Raw genomic sequence first — 20,161 nt, forward strand, 5'->3', positions numbered from 1 at the left:
TCGCTTCACTTTCTCTGGGATCCTCCCTACCCTCCCCCCTGTCTCTAGGATGCTCCTCCTGATCCCTGCAATCCCAACTCTCCCTATCTCCTCCCTCCAAGACACTTCCCCCTCCCTGTCAGTCCCCTTGTCCCTTTCCGTTGCACCACCCTCCTCCTCCACACCCATATATTAACCACCCTCTCTCCCAACCTATTGTTTGCCGGTATAAGGGGGTGGTATATCAGATATATATTTACCCCCTTTCTCACTCTCTCCCCCTCCTAGGGCCCGAAGATGGGGACATTAGTCGGAGTCTTCCTGCCCTGCCTGCAGAATATCCTCGGGATCATCCTGTTCCTCCGGCTCACCTGGGTGGTGGGTACCGCTGGGGTCCTGCAGGCCCTCTGCATCGTCCTGCTCTGCTGCTCCTGTGTGAGTGCCCGGGGAGCGTGCGGGTGGGAGGGAGGGTGGCAATGGTGGGGGGGGGGGGTGTTGTGGCACAGACAGGGACAGGGCTGTGAAGGGTTGGGCTTCAGGGATCTAAACTCTCTCCTTCAGCCCCCTTGAACCACTCACCAACTCTCATTTGCTCTTCCTTTTCCTCTCACCCTCTCTGACCTTCCAGCTCTCCCTATTCTAGGCTCCCTTGTCCTATTTCCCTCTCCCTCTCCCTTCCTCCCCTTCCCCTCTTTCTCCTCTCTCCCTCTCCCCCCACACCATCCCCCACCTGCATCCTCTCGCTCTCTCTCTCTCTCCTTTCGCTCTCGTGTGCTTTCCCTCTTTTTCATCTCCCATCCATCACCGTATCCCTCTCTCCATCCCCTCCCTCTTGCACTCCCACTCTCTTTCTCCCCCTTGTCACCTATCCACCCTCATCTCCGCCCCTTTTACTACCCCTTTTCCTTCTGCCCCCTCCCCCCCCAGCCTCCCTGTCTGTCTCTCTGGTGTACTGATGGCTGTTTTGTGTTACAGACCATGTTGACAGCGATTTCGATGAGTGCTATTGCCACCAATGGTGTTGTCCCAGGTACGGGCGGGGGCTTGTTATGTACTCAACTTCTCCCTGCCTTCTCCTTTCATTCTGTCTTGGTCTTGTGTCTGTTTGTCTCTCACTGTTCCTCTGTGAGCTCACACTCATTCCTCTCCTTTGCCCCTCTTTCTGTCACTCGCCCCCTCTCCCTGCCACCTGTATCTCCCCCCTGCCCCATGCCTCTCCTCAACACTGACAGCCAGACACAACCATTACAAGTGTGGACTCTGAGACACGGCTGTGACAAGTGTGGACAGAGAGACACAACTTTGACCAGGAACACAATTCATCACAAATTATACACACATTCACACAGTGCCAGGAGCAAGGTGGCTGCTGTGTTTGCTGATTGGGATTGTGCTGCTTGGTTGGAGAACTGAATGGTTCAAGGGAAGTATCTGTTCCTGAACCTGGTGGTGTAAGACTTCAGCTGTCTGTATTTTCTCCCCAATGGGAGCTGTGAGGAGTTGGCTTTGCACGGATGGTAGAGCCTTTGATGAGGGACGTTGCCTCCTGCAGATTCTACTGAAGCTGGGGAGGGATGTGCCTGGGATGTTTTAGACAGATTCCACTACTGTCTGAAGACTCTTGTATTCCTGTACCCGACTGTGTCCTGAACTTTTCCTGTCCACGCTCAGTGTGCTGAAATAATGTTGTTTTTGCCTGAACTACTTCTTTTCAGTGTCTCGCAGTCTTTATTTCTCTGTATTTCACTTCCTGTGTCTGTCCTTGCTAGTCCTTCTCTGTTCCTCTTTCTTCTCTCTATGTTCCCTCCTTCAGTCCCTCCTCCTCCCTCCCTTCCCTCACTCCCTTCTCACCCTCCCTCCTCCCTCTCTCCCACTCCACTCTCCCTTTTCTCTCTCCCTCTCCCTTCTGTCTCTTCCTTCTTTCTCTCTCTCTCTCTCCCTCTCCCCCTCTCCCTCCCCCCTCTCCCCCTTCTCTCTCCTCTGCTCTTCTCTGTCTGTCCCCTCTCTCTACCCTACTCGGTTTCTCTGCAAACGGTTTCTTTCTACTTTCCTCTCTTTTCTCATCGCCTTGTCCCTCCCCCACAGGCTCACCCATTCACCCCATCTTTCTCTGTAGCTTGCCCTTGTCCCCGCCCGCTCTCTCTCACAATGTGGTCTTTCTGCCAGCGGGGGGATCTTACTTTATGATCTCCCGGTCACTGGGCCCGGAGTTCGGGGGAGCAGTCGGCCTCTGTTTCTACCTGGGGACCACGTTTGCAGGAGCCATGTACATTCTGGGAGCCATCGAGATCCTCTTGGTGAGTATCAACATATCTGTTCTGTGGTGTGGAGGGAGTTTCACCCTGTGTCTGACCCCGGGAGTGTGTGATGGGACGGTGTGGAGGGAGATTCACTCTGTGTCTGACCCCGGGAGTGTGTGATGGGACGGTGTGGAGGGAGCTTCACTTTGTGTCTAACCCCGGGAGTGTGTGATGGGACGGTGTGGAGGGAGTTTCACTCTGTCTGGCCCTGGGAGTGTGTGATGGGACAGGGTGGAGGGAGTTTCACTCTGTGTCTGACCCCGGGAGTGTGTGATGGGACGGTGTGGAGGGAGTTTCACTCTGTGTCTGACACCGGGAGTGTGTGATGGGACGGTGTGGACGGAGCTTCACTCTGTGTCTGACCCCGGGAGTGTGTGATGGGATGGTGTGGAGGGAGTTTCACTCTGTGTCTGACCCCGGGAGTGTGTGATGGGACCGTGTGGAGGGAGTTTCGCTCTGTGTCTGACCCCGGGAGTGTGTGATGGGACGGTGTGGAGGGAGTTTCGCCCTGTGTCTGACCCCGGGAGTGTGTGATGGGACGGTGAGGAGGGAGATTCACTCTGTGTCTGACCCCGGGAGTGTGTGATGGGACAGGGTGGAGGGAGTTTCACTCTGTGTCTGACCCCGGGAGTGTGTGATGGTACGGTGTGGACGGAGCTTCACTCTGTGTCTGACCCCGGGAGTGTGTGATGGGACGGTGTGGAGCGAGATTCACTCTGTGTCTGACCCCGGGAGTGTGTGATGGGACGGTGAGGAGGGAGTGCCACTCTGTGCACCGGGTAGTCTGTTTGAGGTTCTGGTGGCTCCCTCAGTCAGGCCCTCTGCCCCCACAGACGTACATGTCCCCGAAGATGGCCATCTTCCACACGGATGACGTGAATGCGGAGACAGCGACCATGCTGAACAACATGCGAGTGTATGGAACCTGCTTCCTGATCCTCATGGCCCTGGTGGTCTTTGTGGGAGTCAACTATGTGAACAAGTTTGCCTCAGTCTTCCTGGGCTGTGTGGTTATCTCCATCCTCTCCATCTATGTGGGGGCCATTAAGTCTGCCTTCTCCCCACCTGACTTCCCGTAAGTATTAACGAAACCGTTCCCTCTTCGTCTTGGTCTCCTTCTCCATCCGTGCCCTTCACCTCCCCCGAATCATCTTCATTCTTGAGCCCCACCCCTTGCCAAACCTCCGTTGCTCCTCGACGAACCACTTGAATTCCCTCCCTCCTTCTCCAAATGCCCTGTCCGTTCCCAAACTCAGTCTCCTTCTAAAAACCTGGAAACACTTCTTCCCTCTCTGAACTTCCTTGTCCGTCCTGGAAAGCCTTCCCTCCCTCCCTGAACCAGTCTCTCCTTCCTGGAACCACTGTCCCTCCCCAATCCCCTGTATTCCCTGTCCGTCCCAGATCCCCCCACTCACGCCCCGAAGCCCCTCTCCCCCCCCCAAGGGCTTTCTCGCTACCGATTCTGTTTACAATGTTCTCTCTTTCCCTGCTCCCCATTTCTTTCTCGTTCTCTCGCTCTCCCCCCTACGCAGGGTGTGCATGCTGGGGAACCGCACGCTCTCGGCCCACTCCTTCGTCAGCTGTGCCAAGGAGGTGGAGAGGAACAACCAGACGGTGAGCTCCGAGCTCTGGAATTACTTCTGCAACTTCAACCACTCCTGCAACCATTACTTCCTGAACAACAACGTCACTTCCATTCAGGCCATCCCCGGACTGGCCAGCGGCATCATCGCTGGTGGGTGCAACGCGGGGGGGGGGGGGGGAGGCAGGAATGGGGTGAAGGGGCAGTGGAGGGGTGAGGAAGGTTGGGTAGGAGAGAGGGGTGTAAGAGGGACAAGGGAAGGGAAGGGGGTAATGGACGGTGGAGGGATGAGGTTGAGGATGCGAATGGGGGGATGGGGCATTAAGGGAGGGGAGGGGGAGGGAGGCAAAAAGGAAATGGAGAGGGAGGTGATAGGGTGAGAGGAGGTGAGCTGAGAGCAGGATAGGGTGGGGAGAAGGGTGGTGAAAAGGGATGGAGGACAGGTGAGGGACCGGGGAGAGGAGGAGCTGGTATGTTGCGGAGGGCTGATTGAGTGGAGGCAGAGGGAGGGTGCATGTGGTATGGTGTGAAGGGCGAGTGAGGTGTGGGAGAGGGAGCAGTGTGAAGGAGGAAGAGAGGTAGGGAACGTGATGGGCTGAGGAGAAGGAAGGAGTTGTGAGGGATGTTAGGGAGGGAGGTGGATCCAGACAGGGATAGAGGGATTAGGAAGAGGGGGAGTAGGTAAGGAGAGGTGGAATGGAGGTAAGGGAATGGGTAGGGAGGGATGGAGTTGATGGGTCAGAGAGGGAGGTGGAGGATGGGTGGGAAGGGAAGAGGGGAGGGAGCTGAGGGTGCAGGTTCCCCTTCCCCCAGCACTGACGCCCTGTTTCTTACCCTAGAGAACCTGTGGAGCAAGTACGAGGAGAAGGGGCGGATTGTGGAGAAGGCCTTACTGCCCTCATTCGAAGCCCAGGGCCCTTCCAGCAACCATCTTCCCTACATTTACACCGACATCACCACCTCCTTCACCATCCTGGTCGGCATCTTCTTCCCCTCTGTCACCGGTAACTAACTATCTCCCTCTCCCTCTCCCCTTCTCTCCCCCTCTCTCTCCCCCCCTCCCTCTCCCTCTGGGATAGGGGAGAGGTGTTTCAGTCAGAGGTAAATCTGCCTGTCCATTGAACCCCTATGTTAGTGGCTGTGAGGCCACTGGAGGGGCAGTGCTGAAGCTTTGAAATGATTAGTTTTGGAGAGGTATAAATAGGAAATGTATGAGATTGGAGCAGAGAAAGATTAAACAACTCTGGAATTGCGATACTAACCACTGATGCTGCTGGGAATCTGCAACGAAAGAGGTGTGGGAAACAGTCAGCAGGTCAGTCAGCATCTGTGAAGGCAGAGTTAACAGGGAATCAAAGATCATGTAAGGTGAGAAAATGGGGAATTCAAAGATTGCGATGAGGCAGGGAAGGAGGGTGGTGGGAACGGAGTGTGTGTCTGTGTTAGGAATAGATTAAGGCAAACCAGACGATACAAATGCTGCTGGTTCCATCCAAGGGAAGGAAGTAATTTCTTGTTGGCCAGCTGACCTGTCAGTGGAGGGGTGTAAGGAGAGGGTATAATTGACTCTACCCTCTCCCTACCAGTATCATGTCTGGGTGTAGGGGAAGGGTGTGATGTCCTGTTACTGACTGCTCTATCTGCCCACAGGTATCATGGCTGGTTCCAACCGCTCTGGGGACCTGAAAGATGCCCAGAAGTCGATCCCCATGGGGACCATCCTCGCCATTCTCACCACCTCCCTCGTCTGTATCCTTCCTATGTGAACCAGTTTTGGTCCCCCACCCCATCAACCCTCTTCTCCCTACTCATCCCCCCCTCCCTTGTCTGCATCCTTCTGGTTATAGGGGGTCCGCTGAACCCCAATGTCCTTCCGCCTATCACCCTCCCTGTCCCGCTCTCCCAACTCTCACACTTCCCTTCCCTCCCTCCTTAATCCTCACTCTCTCCCTCCTCCCTATCTTCCTTACCTCCCTCCCTCAGGAACAGGAACGGTACAGAGCCAAGGCTCTCACCAGGGGGCAGATGGGAAAGAGGGAGCTCCCAGTTACAAGTGATGCGTCCTCTGCACGTTTCTGTGGAGCTGTGTGCTCTACCTGTGTACATAGTCCGTGTCCCTGTATACGTATGTAGTCTGTGCCCCCCTGTGTGTCCCCGGTTCCTGCCGAGTGTTTGCAGTCCAGAATGTGTGTCTCACCCTGTGTGTACTCGGTCTGCTATAGGCAGTCCTTGCCACCCGTGTACAAAGTTTGGTGCTCATGGGCGCTGTCCTGTGTGTGTAAACAGTCTGGCGTCTGAGGCCCCCCAATCCCTCGTGTGTACGTGGTCCCGCCCCGAGTATGGTTCCAACCTTTCCTTGACCCAGGACAGACATCACCACCATCATCCTGTTTGGCGCCTGTGTGGACGGAGTCGTTCTCCGTGACAAGTAAGGTCACTGACGCCCCCTCTCTCGGCTGCACACACCAGGGCGGGGAGAGCAGGGGACGGCGGTGTTCGGGGTAACAGGGTGTCTGTGGGCTGAGTGTGGAGGCGCATCCTTCCTCTATCCTTGCCCAGATTTCTGGATAGGAGAAGGCAGGCGTTGCCAGTGATTGAGTCGATTACTGGAATGATGATTCCCTATCCCCTGCTGTCACACACACACACACACACACACACACACAGACACACACACACAGACACACAGACACACACACAGACACACAGACACACACACAGACACACACACACACACACACACACACACTCACACACACACACACACACAGAGACACACACACACACACACACACTCACACTCACACACACACAGACACACACAGACAGACACACACACACAGACACACACACACAGACACACACACACAGACACACACAGACACACACACACACACACAGACACACAAACACACACACAGACAGACACACACACAGACAGACACACACACAGACAGACACACACACACAGACACACACACACTCACACACACACAGACAGACACACACACACTCACACACAATCTCTGTCACTGTCTCTATATATCTCTATGTATCTCTCTATCTCTGTCTCTGTCTACCTCTCTCTCTCTCTGTATCTCTATCTTTCTATCTCTATCTCTCTCTATCTCTGTCTATCTCTCTGTCTCTATGTCTATTTTTATATATCACAGTCTCTGCCTCTCTCTCTCTCTCTCTCTCTATCTATCTCTCTGTCTCTATGCCTATTTTTATATATCACAGTCTCTCTTTCACACCCTCACTTTGGGGATAATGAAGGGTGATGGTGGGTGTGGTTAACAAGGTGTGATGGGGAAGGCCTCCCCCTCCTGTCAGGGTTCCCGGGAAGTGACAGTGTGTGATGGGAGACCCCTCTCTCCCCCAGGTTCGGAGGGGCGGTGAACGGGACGCTGGTGGTGGGAACCCTGTCCTGGCCGACCCACTGGGTGATAGTTGTTGGCTCTTTCTTCTCCACATGTGGGGCAGGGCTGCAGAGCCTGACCGGAGCCCCTCGATTGCTGCAGGCCATCGCCAGGGACAACATCGTCCCCTTCCTGCAGGTCAGTAACCCACCCTTCACCCTCACCCGTCCCTCCCCTCACCCTCCTCCCCTTCTTCTCACCCCTCACCCTCTCCTTCTGCCATCCCTTACCTCACCCCTCCTCACTTCCTCCTCCTCTCACCCCTCACCTCCCTTCTCCCCTTATCCTTCACTCTCTCCATCTCCCCTCTCTCCCCTCAGCCTTCACCCTCCCTTTCTCTCCTCCCTTCCCTCAACCCTCCTCCCCTGCTTCTTACCCCTAGCTCCCCTCTCCCCTCCTAATGTTCTCTCTCCCCACAGATATTTGGCAGGGAGAAGGGGAACGGAGAGCCCACTTGGGCCTTGTTGCTGACGGCGGCCATTGCTGAGCTGGGAATCCTCATCGCCTCGCTGGACATGGTGGCCCCCATCCTCTCCATGTGAGTGACCCCCCCCAACCTCTCCTCTGTCCGACTCTTGCCACTCCTTCAAACCCCTCACCCTGTTCCCCATCGACCATCCTCCCTGACCACTGACCCTGCCTCTTCCTCCCCTTCCCTCCAACCCCCTCCCATCACCTTGAGACCCCTTTACCTTTTACCCTTGAACCCTGCCCAACCCCTCCCTTGACCTTTCCCTCTTCCGTCTGACCCCCTGCCCCCATTTCTGGGATCAGCCTGTGCTCACCGTGATGTCTCTCCACGCAGGTTCTTCCTGATGTGCTACCTGTTTGTGAACCTGGCCTGTGCCCTGCAAACTCTCCTCCGCACCCCCAACTGGAGGCCTCGCTTCCGATACTACCACTGGTGAGAGGGGAGGATGGAGGGAGGGGGTGGGGAGGGGAGGTGAGTGGAGAGTGTTGCCAGAAGGAGAGGGGTTGATGGGGCGAGGAGGGCAGAGCAGTGGGGCGACACTAGTGCAGAGTGAATGTAACACTATTACGATGGCTATGACCCGGGTCCAATCCCCAGTGCTCTCTCTAAGGAGTCTGTGCGTTCTCCCCGTGGCCACGGGGATTTTCTCTCCTCTTTATCAGTCTGTTTATTAGTTTAATAAGAAAGTACATTATATAAACATGAGAATTATCACAAATATCTATATCAATAACAGTTCGAATAAAAGGAAAAATGAACATTATCAAGGTCAAACAAAGTATTAATCTAATAGTATATAATAAAGAGAAAGGTAATTGATTCTCCTCTTATCCATAACTAGAAAAAAAAGATAAAGAAACTTTTATAATTGACATAAACAGAAAAAAATCCCCAAAACACAAAAAAATAGAAAAAAAGAACTGGGCAGCTCAAACTGAGAGTGAAAGCAAGAGAAAACAAGGAAAAACTTTATGATCAAATCCAAAGCTTCGAAAAGGTGACTGGAAGGGCCGTAAGTCAGAGCATATGAAGATATCGAATAAAAGGTCGCCAAGTTTCTTCAAATTTAGAGGATGTATCAAATGTCCGACTTCTTATTTTCTCTAAATTTAAAAAGTACGTAATGGAGGTAAGCCAGTGAATAGCAGCAGGTGGATTAGGGTCCTTCCATTTAAGCAAACTGGCTCTCCGAGCCAATAAAGTTGTAAAAGCTTTCATCCGTTGAGCGGAAGCAGGAATGATCCCAAAAATTGCTGTAAGTAAATTCGGTTGTAGATCCAAATTCAGAACCTTTGACAAAGTTTCGAAGACTTCTTTTCAAAAATTACCTAACTTGATATAAGACCAGAACATATGTGTTAAAGTAGCCAGCTCAATATTACATCTATCACAAATGGGATTAATATTAGAAAAAATACGGGCTAATTTGTCCTTTGACATACCCGCCCGATGCACTACCTTGAACTATATCGAGGAGTGATGGGCACAAATTGAAGAGGTATTTACCAAATGAAAAATTTTATCCCATTGATTATCTGAAAGTGACTTTCAAAACTCCAGTTCCCACACAGCTTTAATTTTATCATTAGGTAACATACGCAAGTTCAATAACTGTTTATAAATTATAGCTATCAGTCCTTTTTGAAATGGTTTGACCTGAAAAAAATCAATAATATTGGGTAAATAAGCCAAAGGAAAATTTGGCAGTAAATTACGTAGAAAATTCCTAATTTGAAAATATCTAAAGAAGTGTACATTAGATAGGTCATATTTATCCGCTTACTGAGTGAAAGACATTAGTCAATTACCCAAGAACAAATCTATAAAAGTTACTATTCCTTTGGTTTTCCAAATTGAAAAGGTTTGATCAAAAATTGAAGATTTAAAAAATAATTAAGATGGATTTTACTAGAAAGAACAAAGTTATTAAAATCAAAGGATCTATGAAATTGAAACCAAATTCTTAATTAAAACATTCAGAACTGTCTATATTAGGTACGTACACACACACACCAAAACCCCCTTTTGACCACATAACAAACCAGTAACAATTAAGTATCTTCCAATTGAATCAGTGACAGTATTAAAACGTACAAAAGAGACTTTAAAGTTAATAAAAATAGACACTTCTGTATTTTTTGAAATTGACGAAGAGTGATAATGAGAAACCTTCCAAAATTTAAAAGAACAATTTTCATTTTCCCTACGGATGTGGGTCTCACGTAAAAATAACACCGGCTTGAAATGTTCTCAATTTCTTAAAGACCTTTCTACGCTTAATAAGTTGATTCAAGCCGTTCAGGTTCCAGGAATTTATATTAATTTTATTAACATCCATACTGAGATTTTAATTTAAGGATTTATAGAAAGAATTAATGTACTGAGACAAGCAGAACCCGCAGGGAAGAATAGAATGGATTCGATCAGAAAGAAAAGAAACAACATGATTGACAAGAAAACCTCTCAGGTCTGCCCAATCAAAAAAACCTAAACTAATAGCCCCACCCCTCCCCCAAAGCCAGAAAGAAAACCATCCAATAGGGGGATAGCAAGCTAACTACACCCCCTTAACCCATGTCTCTAATAGGCAGACTCTTTTTTCTAAAAAGTTATATACTAACACCACTGACTCAAGACACAACATCAGATACGTAGGAAAAAAAAATCGAAAAAATTTCCAAGTATTATAATATTATGTCTAACGAAGGTTAAAACGTAGTTAACAGCAGCCATCTTAAATTAATTTAATAAATCTTGATCATATATTCAAAAAAGAAAAATCTAATCAAGTAATATGATACGATTAGTATTAAACTCTCACAGATCCTAAAAGAAAACAGAAGGAACAAAAAATAAAATCACCAGGCGATGTCTGGACCAACAAAGAACGTAAATTAAACTTTCGACGATTGAGCTGTAAACGACTCTCGACTAAAGGTTGAATTCAATATTATGTCTAAAAGATGCTAGCACATAATTAACAGTGGCCATCTTAAATTCATTAAGTAAAGATTGATCATATATTTAGAGAAAAGAATAGATTCAAGCATATAATATGTTGCAACTTATGTTAAATTTATACAAATCTTAAAAAAAGGAAAAAATATACAAGAATCAAAGTGATGACTATACAGCCATAGAACATAGATTAGTCTTTAAACGATTCAACTACACACGATTGTCAGCTAAGGATTAAATGTTAAAGTTGCTTGCAGAACGGCACTGGAGAAGTTGCTTACGCAACTGACCTAAAGTCGTTGAGAAACTTCCTAGCTTCCTCAGGAGAATCAAAACGTTTAGGATGAGCGTTAGGCAGAAAAATAAACAAGCGGGCAGGGTAGCGCAGAGTTGGGTGAAGATTTTTCCTATGGAGTTCTGCCATCATTTCTCGATATTTAATTCTTTCTGCATAAACTTCAGGGGCAAAATCTTCCACTGTACGAAACTCCACACCGTCGTAAGTTAGCTTTCCCACCTTCCTGCCATCTCGAAGATTTGCTTCTTTAGTAGCAAAATAATGTAAGCACAGAATTACTGCTCGTGGTTTCATCTCAACCGATGGCTTATTGCGGGGAATTTGGTGCACCCTGTCTATTAGTGGAGAGGTTTCAAGTATCTCACTAAAAAGTGAGTATAACATGCTCGTGAAAAACTTGGCTCACTGGTTTCTGTATTTTCAGGCAAACCCAGTGTATGTAAATTCATCCTTCGGCTTCCACTTTCCAGATCGATGGTTTTCTTCTTAATTCTTGATAGTTCTGACGAAACCTCAGCAATTTTCTTTTCCATAGTAGAAAACTTTAGCTCCTGCTCCTTAATCACTTGATGTATTGTCTCTTGTCGTCTTCTGATTTTATTAGTATCCATTGTAAGCGTTTGATATTGAGATTCCAGATTCCTCAAAGATTCTTGGACGGCAGAGACAGTTTTTTCAAGCCTTTCATTAGCATTCGTCAGTTTATCAATTTTAGAATCCACCATTCCAATTTTGGTATTAGTATCTTGTATCAATAAGAGCATTCTTTCCGGAGTGTGGGTTTCTTCTACCTCCCTTGTAAATTCGGTTTGTTCAGTTTCAGAAACAATTTTGCCACATCTTAATTGCTTTCCAGTTCGGGCTCCAGCCATTGTAATTAAATCGAAAATCCTTCACTAAAAGTAGTGAACAAAAGTTTGAACAAAAGTAGCAGTGGAAGGTAGTTTGTAAAAGGATAGAGAAGACCCAACAAGCTTCTTACTCCATGAGCAGTCCAGAAAAGACTGATGTTCCGGGTTTCCTCCCGCAGCTCAGACTTACAAGTTAGTAGGTTAATTAGTCACATGGGTGCAATTGGTCGGTGCTGGCTCAGTGGGGCAGAATGGCCTGCTACCGTGCCATATCTGTATGCTTCCATCGCTGGTGAGAGAGGAGAAGGAGATTCTCCCTTAGGGTCAGAACTAGCATAGGGGGGACCGCTATTGGGGATAGAGTTAACAGGGTGAACCTTCACCCTCCTTGGGGTCAGAGTTGACAGGGCAACCCTCTGACCCTCCTCTCTTTCTCTCCACAGGAGCCTCTCATTTCTGGGGATGAGCCTGTGCTTGGCCCTGATGTTCATCTCCTCTTGGTACTACGCCATAGTGGCCATGCTCATCGCTGGCATGATCTACAAGTACATTGAGTTCCAGGGGTGAGTGACGGGGCAACAGATGGGGCGGGAGGGGGGGTGGATGGAGGTAGAAAGGGAGGGAGGGGTGCAGGCCGAGGTTGGTTCAGCCGTGTGGGTCTGCTGCTGGGAGACTGTACCATCAATGTGGCTCAGGGTCTTGGACTCTAGATGTGTGTGTGTGTTTATTTGCATGGTGTTTTTTTTTTGCTAGCTACTTTGAATGCACTGTGTACGTTTTTCACCTCGGTCCCAGACGCACGCTGTTTTTTTCCCGGTTGTATTCACGTGTGGTTGAATAGTAATTAAACTTGATTTGATTGGCCCAGGGCCTGGGGTCACGCCGGTGTGGGGTCATAGGTCGGCATGGCGTGTTTAGGGTCACGGATATGAGCTGGCTCACGGGTCGGGGGTCATAGTGGGTTGGTGGAGGGTCGCGGAACGCTGTGGGGTCAGGGGTCAGCGCGGGCCCTGTCCTGACTGTAACTGATGATCGACCATCCGCAGGGCAGAGAAGGAATGGGGAGACGGGATCCGGGGTCTTTCCCTCAGCGCCGCCAGGTACGCACTACTCCGACTGGAAGAGGGACCGCCCCACACCAAGAATTGGAGGTGAGGGGCGGAGGGGAGAGAGGGTGGGGGTGGGAGAAGGGTGATGGGGAGACAGGGGAGGAGGAGGGGGCAGAAGTGGGGCAGAGAGGGAGGGGATGGTTTGGATGAAATTCCCACGGCACTGACCTTACTAATGTGACTTTGTCTCTCATTCTGTGCCCCCCCCCCCCACCTCATCGGGCTGTCGTCTCCATTTTCCTCCCCCTCCCCCATCCTCACACTCTCTCTCCTCTCTCTCCCCTCCTCCCACTCTCCTCTCCCTTCCCTTTTACACCCTCCCCTACCCTTCTCCTTTCCATCTTACTCCCCTCTCCCCCTTCCTCCCACCACCTCTGCTCCTCTCCCTTACCCGTCCGTATCCTTCACCCCCTCCCTTCCCCGTCCGCTCCCTCCCTTCCCTGGCCCCCTTCCTCCCCTCCCTATTCCCCACTCCCCCCCAGACCCCAGCTGCTGGTTCTGCTGAAGCTGGACGAGGACCTGCACGTCAAGTACCCGCGCCTCCTCACCTTCGCGTCGCAGCTGAAGGCGGGCAAGGGTCTCACCATCGTGGGCTCCATGCTCACCGGCAACTTCCTGCAGAGCTACGGGGAGGCGGCTGCCGCAGAGCAGGCGAGTACCCCTCCTCCCTCGCCGACGTGTCCCGACATCACCTGGTTCTGAAGCAGACCCGTCAGCTCGACTCGTCCACGTGGAGCCGGATCCCGCCCCCAACACCCCTCCGATTCATGGACCTGTCTCACCCACTCCCTCTGGCAGCTCATTCCATAATTCCACATACAGAACGTCCTCTGGGTGAAAGTAATGGCCCTGAGTCCCTATTAAACCTCCCCCCACCCCACCTTTACCCTGTGCCCTCTAGATCTTCATTCCCCAGCCCTGCGAAACTCAGAGCCGCCCACAAGAGAAAATCTGCAGATGCTGGAAATCAGAACGATGTACACAAAATGCTGAAGGAACTCTATCGTTGGTCGTGGTGACTTTACACACCTCTGTGTTCCAGGGCAACCCTCAATATTCCTAATCCAGCCTCACCAGCGTCTTGTACAACTGCAACATGACTTCCCTACTCCCGTACTCAGTGCCCTGACCAGCGTGTCAAACACACTCCTCACCACCCTGGGGACCGTGTTCTACAACAATCTCCAGGGTCCTGCTGTTCACTGTGAAAACATAGGAGCAGAAGTAGGCCATTCAGCCCATCAATTTCTGCTCCATCATGGCTGATTTACTATCCCTCACAACCTCATTCTCCTGCCTTCTTCCTGACACCCTGATTAATCAAGACCCCACCAACATCTTTTTTTCAAAAATATATTTTTATTGAAGGAATAACACAATACAGAATACATAATTTTCCTCCATTTTGCTTTTATATGTTACCCCTAAACAAACTTCCCCTCACCCGCCCTCCCCGAACATACCATGGCTGCTAATGTATTTACAAAACTGCAGATGCTGTGGTCAAATCAACACGTACAAACAAGCTGGATGAACTCAGCAGGTCCTGACGAAGGGTCTCGGCCTGAAACGCTGACTGCTCATTTCAACGGATGCTGCCCGACCTGCTGAATGTATTTACAACACAACACTTCACAAATACAAGTACGGACATTTCACAGCCATACCCCCACATTACTTCAAGACGAAGGCCCACACACATCCACAACATGTCAGATGATCCAGAATACACTCATATTACAATTCATCAACCACCCCGTGAGGTAAACCAGATGCGTGTTAAAAGAGGGGGGCAACTTCCTAAGTACAATCAGATGCCCTCAACTAGTAGGTAATTCCTTAAGGCTCCCAAAATATGACAAGAAAGGTCCCCATTTCGAATAGAACTTTTTCACAGACCCCCTCAAAGTGAATTTAATCTTTTCTAATTTCAGAAAAAACATTACGTCCTCTAACCAAGCAGCAGCAGATGGGGGAAGTGGCAGATTTCCAGACCAGCAAGATTCTCCTACGGGCCAAAAGCGATGTAAATGCAATGATATCCGACTGGTTTGCATTTAAACCCAAAGCATCATCTGCCACACCAAATACATCTATAAGCGGGCAAGGTCTCAGTGTCACCCCAAAACCTCACAGATAATTTTAAAAACCAGTGCCCAATAGCCATCAAGCCCAGGACAAGACCAAAATGCATGCACTATAACAGCCGGAGAGAAGGAACACCTGTCACAGCCACTGTTTTAATTATACCCACGGACTTGGCCTCCGCAGCTGTGGCAATGAATTCTGCAGACTCACTACCCTCTGTCCTGCAAATCCCGGGTGGAGACTCAGGAATTCCGTCACACTCAGATGTAGGAGACTCCTTCACTGCTGTTTCTGTAATAGTTTTGTTCTCCAGTCAGGGTCGTTAGCCCTGAAATGAACCCCCGAACCTGGAGGACTGGTGGATCATTGGCCTCTACCCTTTGACCTGTTTGTCATGAGTGACCCTACCAAGAGCCAAAGCACAAAGCCCTGACTCCAGCCGACATAGCTGTCCAGGTCACTGAGGCACGCAAGCCTCCAGACCCTACAACAAGGTTGTGGTTCTCTAGGAGGAGTTGCAACTGTACCTGGAGTGAATTGGGCAGAGCCCTCCTTCGAATTGCTAGACCGTGGTCTAACCAGACAGGGTATTTCCAACAGTACATGTGTAGACACAAGGAAATCTGCAGATGCTGGAAGTTCAAGCAACACACACAAACTGCTGGTGGAACGCAGCAGGCCAGGCAGCATCTATAGGGAGAAGCGCTGTCAACGTTAACAACAACACACACAAAATGCTGGTGGAACGCAGCAGGCCAGGCAGCGTCTATAGGGAGAAGCACTGTCAACGTTTCGGGTCATGACTCTTACTGTCTCTTTTTTCTGTTAGTCCTGACGAAGGGTCTCGACCCGAAACGTCGACTGTACTTCTTCCTATAGATGCTGCGTTCCACCAGCATTTAGTACACGTGTAGAGGTGTGTTCGGTGTTTGGTGACAAGCCAAACCTCCTTAACCTTCTAAGACATTAAAGACACTGGCTTTCTTTACTTATGATTTCTTCGATGAGCTGGGCCTAGGAGAGGACATCCGATATGTTAGCGCTCAGGAATGTACAGCTGCTGACCCTCTCCACAGCCGATCCCCCTAATGCAGACGGGTGCTTTGAATTTGGATGTGGACCACGTAACACAGAACATAGTGTCTTGTCCTGATGGTGTGTGTGTCTCTTTCTCCCCACCCACAGACCATCAAGGCCCTGATGAGCAGGGAGCGGGTGAAGGGTTTCTGTCAGGTGGTCGTGGCAGCCAAGGTGCGTGAGGGCATCTCCCACCTGATCCAGTCCTGTGGGCTGGGTGGGATGAAGCACAACACCGTGGTGCTGGGCTGGCCCAACTGTTGGAGGCAAAGCGAGGACCCCCGCGCCTGGAAAACCTTTATCGGTGAGTGTCACTCCGCCCTGCCCTCCCTCCACACCCTTATCTCCCTTTTCCCTATCTTCCTGCACACCCTCCACCTCATCCTAATCTCCAAGTTCCTTAATCCTCACCCTTCCCTCCTCCCCCTCTCCTCTCCCTTCACACCCTCCTCCTCATCCCCTCCCCACCTGCTATTGCCTCCCTCCCTCCCTCCTCTCCCTACCTCATCCATCACTATCCCCGCCCATCCCTCTTTTCCCTCCTCCCCCTCGTTCGTCACCCCTCCCGCCCTCCGCCTGTGCTCTCACCACCCCTCTGACGACGTCTCTGCTCCCAGGTACGGTGCGGGTGACCACGGCCGCCCAGCTGGCCCTGCTCGTGCCCAAGAACATCAGCTTCTTCCCGGGGAACGGGGAGCCTTTCACCGAGGGCACTGTCGACGTCTGGTGGATTGTGCACGATGGGGGGCTGCTCATGTTACTGCCCTTCCTGCTACGCCAGCACAAGGTGAGGCAGTTCGGGGTGCTTAGGGCGTGTCAGTCTGTCTCTCCCAACCCCACCACAACCTCTGGGCTCCACCCAACATCCCTGTCCGTCACTCAAAGTTCAAAGTAAATTTATTATCAAAGTGATAGAGGTCTACAAGATTATGAGAGGCATAGATAGGGTGGATAGTCAGTACCTGTTTCCCAGGGCACCAATAGCAAACACCAGAGGGCATTTGTACAAAATTAAGGGAGGGAAGTTTAGGGGAGACATCAGGGGTAAGTTTTTTACACAGAGGGTTGTGAGTGCCTGGAATGATTTGCAAGGGATGGTGGTGGAGGCTAAAACATTAGGGGTATTTAAGAGCCTCTTGGACAGGCACATGGATGAAAGGAAAATGGAGGGTTATGGGGTAGTGTGGGTTTAGTACTTTGTTAAAGGATTATATGGGTCAGCACAACATGGAGAATTGAAGGGCCTGTACTGTGCTGTAGTGTTCTGTGACACTCATATACAACCCTGAGATTCATTTTCTCACGGCATCCTCGATAAATCTATAATATTCACTAGAATCAGTGAAAGACTGCATCGAAATAGTTCAACCAGTGTGTAAAGAACAACAAACTGAAAATACAAACAGAAATAATTAATAATAAACATAAATATCAGGAACGTGAGATGAAGAGTCTTTGAAAGTGAGTCCATAGGCTGTGGAAACAGCTCAGTGGAGGGCCGAGTGAAGTTATCCCCTCTGGTTCATGAACCTGATGGTTGAGGGGCAGTAACTGTTGCTGAACCTGGTGGCATAGCTCCTGAGGCTCCTGTACCTTCTTCCTGATGGCAGCAGTGAGAAGAGAGCATGTCCTGGGTGCTGAGGGTCCCTGAAGATGGATGCTACTTTCTGGTGACAGTGATCCATGTAGATGTACTTCTGGATGGGGAGAGCTTTACCCATGATGGCCTCTCCCCACTCCCCCAACGGTCTCTTGTCCTCTCCCCCCCTCCCAACCCAGGTTCCATCCCTCTCTCTCACTCTCCCTCCCCCCATGCTCTCTCTTTCTGTTCCCACCACCTCCACCCTCTGGTCTATCACTCATTATCTCCTCCCCAACCCCAGCGTTCCACTGCCCATCTCTCAACCCTCTGGTCTTTCACCCTCCATGCTCCCTGTCTCTCCCTCCTCCCCCCGTATTGGTCTCTGACTCTCTGTCTCCCCCCTCGCCCCCAGGTGTGGCGGAAGTGCAGCATCCGTATCTTCACGGTGGCCCAAATGGAGGACAACAGCATCCAGATGAAGGCGGACTTGGCCACCTTCCTGTACCACCTGCGCATCGAGGCCCAGGTCGAGGTGGTGGAGATGGTGAGTGGGAGAGGGAGTGACTGAGGCCTTTCCAAGGACAGCGCGATCAGGGAGGGTCCTGCCGACACTCTGAGAGGACATTAAGTCTTCGTGACCAGGTGGGATCTACCTCAGGATACTCAGAGGGGAGAGAGATTGTGGGGGCCTTGACAGAGATCTTCAGGCCCTCCTTAGCTTGTGGAGGTGAGGCTCTAGGGGAATAAAGAGTAGCTAATGTTGTTCCTTTATTCAAGATGGGAAACAGGGATAATTTGGGAAACCACAGACATGGATTTCTGTCAGTGGTAGAGAAGTTACCAGAGAGGCTTCTTAGGGATTGGTTTGATGAGCAGTTGGCAAACCAGGGTTTTGGGTGGGACAGGTTGTGGTTGAGTTCTTCGAGGAGATGATGGAAGTGATTGATGAAGATACAGCTTTGGATGTTGTCTACATGGACAACATGGTCCCTCTTGGGAGGCTCACCCAGAAGATTAGGATGCACAGGATCCATGGTCAGTTGGCTGTTTGGGTTCCGAGTTGGCTTGTCCATTGAAGACAGAGGATAGTGGTCAATGGGACTTATTCTGGCTGGAGGTGTGTGACCAGTGATGTTCCACAGGGATCTCAGCTCTTTGAGATAAAAGTTCAAGTTTAAAGTTCAAAGTACATTTATTATCAAAGTATACTGTATACAACCTTGAGATTTGTCTTCTTGAAGACAGCGACAAAACAAAAAAATGTGATAGAACCTATAAAAAAAGACTGTCAGACTCCCAGTATTTGGGGAAAAAAGAATAAATCGTGCAAACAATGAAAAAACTAAACAAATAACACACAGAATATTAACCGCTGAGTCCCCAAAAGTGAGGTGACGGTCACAGAGACAGTTCAGGGCTGAGGCGAGTGAAGCCCGTCCAGGAGCCCAGTGGCTGCAGGCCACAGCTCCGGAACCAGTTCAGGGCTGAGGCGAGTAAACCTCACAGAGGCGTGAGCTGAACACCAGTTCGTCCTTTGCCCTCAGCCCTGATGTCTTGACCAAATTGAAAAACTAGTTTAAAAAATCTAAACAAAAACACATTGAACATGGACTGCAAAGTCCCCGAAAGTGAGACCACAGCTGCAGAGCCCGTTCAGCGCCGAGGCGAATGAAGCTGCAAGCGGCAGGGGGACAACTGCCTCCAAACCCGGCGGAGTGGGGCCCCAGACTCCTGCGCCTCCCGCACAATTGTAGTAGCGAGCAGACGGGCAGGCAGTGCTGACCATCTGTTCATTTTCTGCTCTTGTTCTGGACAATTTTAGTCTTGCTCGCCGCCCTCATCAGCGCTGAGTAAAAGAGTGGACAGGTTTGCCTTCCGCTATCCGGCCTCGACCCTGCATCCACCCCCAGCGGTGCAAGAGCCTGGTTTGCCGAAACCCCCAGGAGATCGCAAAAGCGCCAGATCATTTAGTTGGTTCAAAAGAACTTGCTTAAAAGGGAAATTGCAGACTGCAGCAATCACAGTTCAGAAGTATATCTACTAGAGTATCTAGTAGTTTTGTAAGCTGTCTGTAAAACGTCGCCGTAGGTCACTGGTGGCATTTAAATGAAGTATGAATGACCTGGATGAAAATGTACAGTGGGGGGTACTAAGTTTGCAGGTGACACGATTGGTGGCGTTGTGGACAGTGGTGTGAACTGCTAAAGAAAACATCGGGATATAGATCAGAGGGCAGAGAAATGGCAGATGCTGTTTAATCCAGGCAGTTGTGAGGTGTTGCATCTTGAGAGGTCAAATGTAAAGGCACAGAACACAGGATCCCTAACAGTGTTGTTGTACAGAGGGATCTTGGTGTCCAAGTCCACATTTCCCTGAAAGTGGCCTCTCAGGTTGACAGTGTTAACGAAGCATATAATTTGCTTGCCTTTAGTAGCTGGGGCAT

At 50.2% G+C, this 20,161-nt stretch overlaps 1 protein-coding gene across 1 annotated transcript in view; it reads left to right on the top strand.

Moving 5' to 3' along the window:
• Positions 1-20,161, top strand: part of LOC140716469 (solute carrier family 12 member 6-like) — a 34,567-nt gene that overhangs the window by 9,979 nt on the left and 4,427 nt on the right. The window contains 17 exon segments of the mRNA XM_073029224.1: positions 268-414; positions 955-1,009; positions 2,146-2,276; positions 3,113-3,354; positions 3,812-4,014; positions 4,701-4,865; positions 5,512-5,610; positions 6,232-6,289; positions 7,247-7,421; positions 7,703-7,821; positions 8,089-8,187; positions 12,306-12,425; positions 12,909-13,013; positions 13,454-13,622; positions 16,245-16,440; positions 16,754-16,923; positions 18,131-18,262. Of these exon segments, the coding sequence (XP_072885325.1) occupies positions 268-414; positions 955-1,009; positions 2,146-2,276; positions 3,113-3,354; positions 3,812-4,014; positions 4,701-4,865; positions 5,512-5,610; positions 6,232-6,289; positions 7,247-7,421; positions 7,703-7,821; positions 8,089-8,187; positions 12,306-12,425; positions 12,909-13,013; positions 13,454-13,622; positions 16,245-16,440; positions 16,754-16,923; positions 18,131-18,262 (2,385 nt within the window).

The sequence above is a fragment of the Hemitrygon akajei genome, chromosome 25, assembly GCF_048418815.1.
Source record: "Hemitrygon akajei chromosome 25, sHemAka1.3, whole genome shotgun sequence".
Lineage (NCBI taxonomy): Eukaryota > Metazoa > Chordata > Chondrichthyes > Myliobatiformes > Dasyatidae > Hemitrygon > Hemitrygon akajei.